The sequence below is a fragment of the Emiliania huxleyi genome, assembly GCF_000372725.1.
Source record: "Emiliania huxleyi CCMP1516 chromosome Unknown EMIHUscaffold_175, whole genome shotgun sequence".
Lineage (NCBI taxonomy): Eukaryota > Haptophyta > Isochrysidales > Noelaerhabdaceae > Emiliania > Emiliania huxleyi.
The window spans coordinates 177,498-185,805 of NW_005200835.1; the positions used below are offsets into that span (position 1 = coordinate 177,498).

Genomic DNA, 8,308 nt, shown 5'->3' on the forward strand with positions numbered 1-8,308 from the left:
ATGCCCCGCAGGGCATTCGCGCCAGAGGTGAGACACGAGTTCAGACTGCCCTCCACGCACAGACGCCTTGCTTTAAAGAACAGCGCTGATGGCTGACCTCGGAATGTGACACAGAATGGCTGTGCTGGCACCTTCACAGCCATCTTACCTACTGTCCAAGCCTAAAGTCTGGGCAGGTTACTCAGGACACGATCCCGGCGTGAACACAACTAACTGACGGATCCGCTCCTGACAGTCGCACGCGCCGCGCTGCGGGGCGTGCGACTGTCTTTGTTTGAAGTAAAAAGTCGAATCAGAGCGCCGTCGGCGTTGTCCTGAGTTTTCTTCCCTGGACCGCCCGTCCCGGCACCGCTCCGGGACGCACGCCGGCGAAGCACCATCAAGCTGCTGTACGGCCCCGGCATCGCCTCCCCTGGCTTAGCTAAAGTAGAGCGCCGGCAGTTGACCGGCAAGATGAAGTCCACTGCGCTCGCAATCGGGATGTCCGGAACCGCCTCGCCAGGCGCACAATAGTCCTCAGTCTGGCGAAGGCCAATTCTGTCATCCTGGAAAGCCCAGAGCGGGACGTCAAGAGGCCATTCGGCCGAAAAGCAGCACTGTTTTGGGCGGTACTTCGTGCGGTACCGGCGAGCGGTACCTTGTCTTGTTTAGGGGGTGACGCCGCCGTATGACCGTAGGTGAGGGGCACGACTACCCGCCTGGAAGGCGCTCTCATCAGCAAGTCACCCAGGCACCAACTCCTGGGCGTTTACGCTTGACTACGAAACCATGCAGTGGATGCAGCTCGATCAAAACGGCGACGCCAACAGCTGGTCCCTGGGCGAGTCCTCGCCCAGGATGAGGTGCGAGTCATGATGCTCGACCCAGCGTGCACCAAGTCGCTCACATTCCGTGAGTTCGTCAACGGGCCGAACACACTCTCCAAGTCGACTGCGATCTCGAACTCCGACAACTGGACCGGTGCACCGTCGCGTAGGACGATGGCTCCCTCGACGACATCCCTTCATCGACGGACGCCTTCACCGCCGCCGGCCCTGGGCCATCCAGCGCGGCCTCCGACGGCCTGCACGTGATCGAGCGGGTACAGAAACGGTGGCTGCCGCAGCTCACACCCTAATCGATCTGCCTTAGGCACGGAGCCAACGGAGCCATCGCGCATGCCCGCATCGCGTGCGGCTCCGAGGTCTCCCGCCGAGACCGGCTCGGCGCGGCGCGTGGCCGCACGCCGCCGTTGAAACGGCGAGATAGGACCGAGGGGACAGCGCCGGCCACATCGAGCGAGCGCTGACGTGTAAGGTGTCTGTGCTGCTCCGGTGTGTGTGGGATTCTGCCTCCCCCCCCATCTGTGCGGCGAGTTGTTTGCGGCGCGATGCCCGATCGTGCGCGATAGCCTCCCATTGTGCGTGGTGTGTCGGTTGTCGGGGTCGTCCGGAGCGTGTGGCGGCGCCGTTGCATGCAGCGACTGCTCCACGTGCCACGACTGCTTTGACTGACGTGACTGGCTGATGAGTGCCACGAACTGCTTTGACTGACGTGACTGACTGATGAGTGCCACGAACTGCTTTGACTGACGTGACTGACTGATGAGTGCCACGAACTGCTTTGACTGACGTGACTGACTGATGAGTGCCACGAACTGCTTTGACTGACGTGACTGACTGATGAGTGCCACGAACTGCTTTGACTGACGTGACTGACTGATGAGACATGAGTGCTGATGGATGATCTCCGACAACCCAAAACCAAAATGCAAATGAGTGGCCCACTTTGGCGTGCAGATCCTGCGTCTCTCACTCGCAGTCCCTCTGCGCTCTGGTCCGATACTGGTGTGGTTCTGTCTCTAGTCTCGGAGGGGGGCTTGAAGCTAAGAATATTTTATTTTTATCGCGCGCGCTAGACGCCGACTCGGAGGCCGCACCGGTCGGGCACGATTCACAGTTCAGAAATGATTCCGGCGTCATCTGGCTACCGCGAGAGCGGGGAGCCACTGCGTTGTTCCACCGGGTCCGCAACACGGCTCGCACTGATGTCACGGCCCGGCGCTCCCCCCCCCTCCCCCCCCCCCCCCCCTCCCACACCACCACCCACCCACTCCCCACCGCCTCAAGCGAGCAAAGGAATGGCTGCTCATCGCAAATCGGGAGCGGGCTTCCACGCGCGCGCCTTGCTGTCTCGGGAAGCGACTCGCTCGCGCATCTCACGCTCAGACGCACTCGACTGCGTACTGCTGGCTCTCGACGAAATACGAGTGCTGCAAAAACGACATCACCGTCTGCGCTTGGAACTTAGTGTACCCGGCAGTCGCCATGAGGCAATTGCCCCATGCCATGTCACACTCCGCCATCGTGGTAAACGCGGTGCCGTAGCAGTAGTCGTGGCCGTCGCAGCACTTGACAGTAGCCGGATTATCGTTCGTTCCGGTGAATGATGGTCCCGAGCAGTGGTTGGACGCCGGCTTCCAAGATGCGCGCGCTTGGGCGGTCATTCCGGGCACACATATGCAGCGTGCCTGGTCGTTCGGGCATACCAGGGGCTTGATTCGACGCGCCATGCACCCAATGCCATCCCAGCACCTCGCCGCTTCCTTATCGCCCGTGTTCGGCTCGTTCTTGTAGTTATCGTACATGTCCAGCCTCGGATTTGCTTGAGATTCGTGAGAGGGCTCGAAAAAGGGCTGCGCGACGTTGTAGACGCCGAAAGGGCATTCTGCGTAAATGCAGCTACGCCCAGCCTCATCGACAAATGCATCGGTGCCAGAGCCTCTCAGCAGTAGTGGACGTGCGGCATTCGCTTCTGCGATAGCCGCCTCAACGTCGGCCGCAGTCACTGTCGCCGACATTTCCTTTCGCCAAGGCTGGGTAAAGAACGCTGCACCAGCCTGAGGTCCTGGTGCAAACGTTGTCTGACGAGCAGTTGGCACCAGCACCTCGTCGTCAACATGCGCGCTCATCGCGCGGGCCCCGCCCATGAGCACGGAGAAGAGGAGACAGTGAAGCAACATTAGTCCGACGGCTCCACGCCACCGCGGACTGAATTTCGGCGCTTCACACGACGGGCGCAGCAATTCTTTTTCTCGATGCGCCGCCATCACCGATCCCATGACTCCCGGATTCCCCAGCCTGGTGTCGATCTGTCCATCTGTTACAAGAACGCGCTATAGAGTGGTGGTGGGGGGCGTGCAGTGTGGGACGCACCCTCTAACATGCATGTATCAGTCTTCCTCACCACCCTCAGACCGTGTGGCGATGTGTGTGACTCTATCCATCCTTTCATATATGGACCATCATGACCCAGGGATGTGTGTACAAGCCATTGTGCGCACAAGAGAGAGAGAGCGATCCTGTACCGTGTTTGTTATGACCCCCCCCGATGAACACACCAGTGAGGGAGGGCGAGACGATCGAGGGGTCCCGTACCATGCGGAATCGACCCTATCCAGTGCTCAAGTGCTCAAGAGAGAGCGTACGCACAACAGTTGGCATTGCATCGTCAACAAACAAACTACCACTCTACCACTCTACAAGTACAACTACTTTGGCCTGTCCGAGGGTTTCCTCTCGCACCCTACCTGGTTTCCTTTCCGTGTTTCCTGCTCGTTTCCCTACAACACCCTCTAGTTTCCTCGGGAAACCCCGGGGAAACTCCGTGGAATTCGTCATTTTGGGGGGGCTCTGAGCCGTGTCTGAGGCTGTTTTGGGGCCAAAATCGGCAAAATACCGGGTATTTTGCGGGTATACCTGGAAAACCCCGGTATACCTGGAAAATACCTGGGTATCGTGCCGATTTCCTCAATTTTGCCCCAGATTTTGCCCCAGACCAGCTCTCAGACTCAGGGAAACTCGCGAGTTTCCCGAGGGAAACTCGAGAGAAACAGAATGGAGCACCAAACACCCTCTGGTTTCCCTGGAAACTTCCGGAAACGCAAAGTGCTGGGGACCCTCTGGTTTCCCTCTGGGTTGCCGGAAACCCTCGGACAGGCCAACAACTACTCGCACACCCAAACCTTTTCCCTCGCAACGCCTGACGACACCAAGCGCGACGGCGCGGCGCACTCGCACCATCACACGAACCGGCACCAGCTCCAGCACCGGCACCGATGACACCATCCGACCTCGTGCGCCGGTGGGCAGACTGCTCGCCTTCGAAGCGGCCACCTTGGAGGCGGAGCCTCGCCTCGGAGCCGAGACAGCAGCTGCCCGAATCACACGTGAACTGCTGAGAGTTTGTCGCCGCGGTCGTTTTCTCTACTTCTTCCGCTCGCCTCGCCCGACGGACGAACGTTTGTCGTCGGCTGCAAAACACAATGGAGCTGCCTCGCGAGGTCTGCGAGCGTGCCATGCGCGGCGAGCTTAAGCCGTCAGTGCCCGCGGCAACGGCCGCTCTCAGCACAGCCGGCGATGCGGGAGTGCTTGCTAATCCCAAGCCTCTCCCCTGTAGGATGCCAGAGCGCCAGCAGCGGACGACGACGGCTCGGCTGGTGCCAAAGACCCCGACACCGTCTGCTTTTGCTTGCCTCCGGCGCTCGCACGCGGCTTGCTGGTTGTCTTTATCATGGCGGGGGCGCAGACAGCGTCATCGGAGCTGACGAGCCTGGGATTGTCGCATCTCAACGCACCCTTCTTCACCATGTACATTCACACAGTTTTCATGGTCATGCTCGCGCCGCTCATGGCGCTTTTTGAGTGGTGCTGCTCTTCGACCGCGTCAAAGGCGTCTCGAGACACCTGGCGGTCAACGCTGTGGCTTGACGGCCAGCCACAGGAGGGCGTGTGCGTGCCACCCCTGGCGTGGCTCGCGGCCGAGTTCTACCTGTACTTTGTGCCCGCGAATTATGCATACGCGCGTGCCCTCGTGTACGCATCGCCTGGTCTCGTCACGGCCACCTTCTCGTCATGCAGCGCCTTTGTGGCCGTGCTCTCTTACTTCTGGCTAAACGAGCCCATGACGGGCGCCAAGATTGCTAGTGTGGGGCTCGCCATTGCGGGCATTCTCGTGCCGGTCTATTCGTTCAGCAACGGCGGGCTAGCGCAGGGCAAAAGCCCGTCCCTCGGCGTCGCCTTTGCGCTCCTCTCCTCAGTGAGCGCGGCGGTATATAAGGTGCTTTACAAGGCCCGCTTCCCTGGCGACCTCTCGGTCAGACAGCTCAGCGTCTTCCTCACGTTGATGGGCGGCATCAACGTGCTGCTGGGAACGGTGCCGTGCATACTTCTCGGCGCATCGGGCGTGGAGGAATCGGCGTGGTCGCTCGACCCACCGTTGTCTGCGTTGGCGTGGGGCGCCATCCTTGGTGGCTCGGTCCTGGTGTTGGTCTTCAACACATCGATCGCCATTGGCATTGCGATCACGACGCCCCTCTTCATTTCGATCGGCACAGAGATCACCATCCCCGCGACCATGGTGGTGGACGGCATCACCAAGGGAGTGGTGCCGCCCTGGCAGCAGTGTCTCGGCGCGCTACTGCTCGTCCTTAGCTTCGTCGTTCTCGTGCTTGCCGGGATCAGCGAGGGCAAAGCCGGCGGACACGGACGCGCTCGGAGTCGGACGCCGCAGCTGTCAACGCCGGCGTTCAGCCGGGCGCCAAGCATGACTTAGTGTCATACGAAGACCCTTTGGCTTCGCGTTATGAAATTACACAGCACAGACACATGCCAGTACAGTACGGGATAGTCTGGACACACAGGGACTGAGCTCCGACTGGCTCTCTCCTCCACCGCGCTGCGCGGCCTGCGCCTGGTGCGCCCCAGTGCATTATGCCTAGACGCCGAAACGCTTTCTGCGCGAGGGCGTGGAGCCGCCGGGCCGGTCGCTTCTGCTGCTCGAGGAGCCGGCGGCTGAGAAGGAGAGCCCGCCCGGGGTGGCGATTCGATGCCTCCCGGAGCCTCCGCCAGTGGAGCTGCCGGTGCCGAGCCGCACCTCGGCCGCCTCCTTGGCCGCCTTAAGCTCCTCGTGCTGGCGCATCTCCTCCGCCATCGCGGCCTTGTTCGCGCGCGCCTTTGCCTTCTTCTCGAGCCGCGTCTCGCCCTGCTGCTTGATCGAGAAGAACATTGGCCCGAGCTCGGCCAGCCACTCCGGATCGACGGCTGTGACGCACTGCATGTACTCCTTAGAGGTCATCACCAGCTCGTGGTACACGATGTAGTCGGGCTGCACGCCCATGCCGAAGAGGGCGGAGGAGGGGTGCAGGTGGCAGGGCATGCCGTTGCGCATGTTGACGTACTCACCGATCGTCTTCATCTTTGCCGCATTCATGAAGTAGGCGGAGCAGATGGCCTTGCGCACCTGGTCGACGTCGGAGCCGCAGGCGGTGACGCGCATCTTGAGCTGCTTGCAGATGTCGAGGATCTGCTCGCGAACCTCTTTGACCTTGCGCATCGCCTTGGCGTGGATGAAGTGCTTGTTGCACCAGTCGGAGCGGTAGTTGTTCCGCCGCCACTGCAGGTACACGTTGTGCAGCGTTAGGTGGTCGCTCTCGGGCGCAAAGAACTTTTCGCGCGCTGCGTCGCTCTCCGCCTCGCGCTCCTTGGGCCGGTAGAAGATGGTGGGCATCGAGAGGCACGAGACGACGGTCGCGACGTCGTCGACGCAGCCGAGGTCTTCCGAGAAGAGGAGCATCTTTGCGAGAGTGGGGTCGAGCGGGAACTCAACCATCCTGCGGCCCATCGGCGTGAGCTCGCCGGTGTTGGCGAGCGCGCCGAGGAACCAAAGGTGGTACATCGAGTTGAGGAGGTTGTCCTGCGGCGGCGGGTCCATGAAGTCGAAGGTGAGCAGGTTGTCGATCCCGAGCGACTTGAGCAGCAGCACCACGTTGCCAAGGTTGGTCCTCTGGATCTCGGGCACCGTCTGCACGAGAAGCTCGTGCGAGTACGCGTACTCGGTGTACAGCCGGTAGCACCGGCCGGGACCGGTGCGGCCGGCGCGGCCGGAGCGCTGATTGCAGCCGGCCTGTGAGGTCGGGTACACCGTCAGCGAGTCCATGCCCATGCGCGAGTTGTACACCTGTCCGCGGCAGGGCGGCGTGAGCAGCGCCCCTGCCACGCCACCACCCGCCCAACGTGAGCCGCCGCACGCCGCACCTTGAGCTTGCAGAAGCCGGAGTCGATGACGTAGTAGATGCCGTCGACGGTGAGGGATGTCTCGGCGATGTTTGTCGCCACGATGACCTTGCGGGCGCCGTCGGGCGCCGGGTCGAAGATCTTTGCCTGCAGCTCCGACGGGAGGAGCGAGTAGACGGGCAGCACCAGGATGGGCGGCACTCCTTCCCCGCACTCGATCAACCGCTCGCTGATGCCCTCGCAGGTGGCGAGGATGTCCTCCTGCCCCGTCATAAAGATGAGGATGTCGCCCTTGGGCTGCGAGAGGTGGATCTGGATCGCTTGCTTGATGGCCGCCTCGAGGTAGTCCTCCTGCGGCACTTTGGCGTACAGAATGTCGACCGGGAAGGTGCGGCCTGGGATCTTGAAGACGGGCACGGAGCCAAAGAACTCGGAGAATTTGTTGGCGTCCATCGTCGCCGACGTGACGATGAGCTTGAGATCGCGGCGGCGCGCGACCGTCTTTTTGAGGATCCCTGCGGCGGCGGCGGAGACCAGGACGCGGTGAGTCGCGCTTTCACGGGCGGAGGGGCGGGCGGTCGTGCAGCGGTGCCAAAGAGGACGTCCGTGTTGAGCCCGCGCTCATGCGCCTCGTCCATGATGATGGCCGAGTACTTGTCGAGGTCGGGCTCTGTGAGCGACTCGCGCAGCAGCACGCCGTCCGTCATGTACTTGAGGACCGTCGCCTCTGAGGTCACGTCCTCGAACCGGATCGAGTAGCCGACCTCCTGCCCGAGCTCGCAGCCGACCTGAGCGGAAGACAGCGCGGACGGCGTCACGGGCGGGCGGCGGCACGAGCAGGCGCGCTCTCATCCTCCCCCACGCAGGCTCGCCTCGTCCGCGACTCTCTTAGCGACCGACATGGCGGCGACGCGGCGAGGCTGGGTGCAGCCGACGATGCCGTAGGTGGTGTACCCGTCCTCCATCAAGTACTGCGCGATCTGCGTCGTCTTGCCGGAGCCCGTCTCGCCGACGAGGATGAGCACCTGCGGGGGCGCAGGGAGACGGGGGTTCAGGCCGTGCGCCTCCGCCGCTGCCCCTAGTCGTCGGGGAGACGGGCTCCGGCAGGACGACGCAGATCGCGCAGTACTTGATGGAGGACGGGTACACCACCTACGGCATCGTCGGCTGCACCCAGCCTCGCCGCGTCGCCGCCATGTCGGTCGCTAAGAGAGTCGCGGACGAGGCGAGCCTGCGTGGGGGAGGATGAGAGCGCG

General features: G+C 62.3%; 3 protein-coding genes across 3 annotated transcripts in view; 1 reads left to right on the forward strand and 2 right to left on the reverse strand.

Moving 5' to 3' along the window:
* Positions 1-2,203: 2,203 nt before the first annotated feature.
* On the reverse strand, positions 2,204-2,950 carry EMIHUDRAFT_231769 (hypothetical protein; the record flags this gene model as incomplete). The annotated part of the gene is made up of 1 exon (XM_005783953.1): positions 2,204-2,950. The coding sequence occupies one exon, from the start codon at positions 2,948-2,950 to the stop codon at positions 2,204-2,206; it is 747 nt and encodes a 248-aa protein (XP_005784010.1).
* A 1,353-nt stretch (positions 2,951-4,303) lies between these two features.
* EMIHUDRAFT_231770 (hypothetical protein) lies at positions 4,304-5,592 on the forward strand (the record flags this gene model as incomplete). Its single annotated transcript, XM_005783954.1, has 2 exons — positions 4,304-4,360; positions 4,438-5,592. The coding sequence occupies 2 exons, from the start codon at positions 4,304-4,306 to the stop codon at positions 5,590-5,592; spliced, it is 1,212 nt and encodes a 403-aa protein (XP_005784011.1).
* Positions 5,593-5,603: 11 nt separating this feature from the next.
* EMIHUDRAFT_418272 (hypothetical protein) overlaps positions 5,604-8,308 on the reverse strand; it is a 3,981-nt gene continuing 1,276 nt past the window's right edge. Inside the window, exons 4-7 of the mRNA XM_005783955.1 lie at positions 7,937-8,077; positions 7,613-7,840; positions 7,074-7,553; positions 5,604-6,996 (exon numbers count right to left, since the gene is read on the reverse strand). Of these exons, the coding sequence (XP_005784012.1) occupies positions 5,755-6,996; positions 7,074-7,553; positions 7,613-7,840; positions 7,937-8,077 (2,091 nt within the window). The 3' untranslated portion in view covers positions 5,604-5,754. The remainder of the gene's footprint in view (positions 6,997-7,073; positions 7,554-7,612; positions 7,841-7,936; positions 8,078-8,308) is intronic.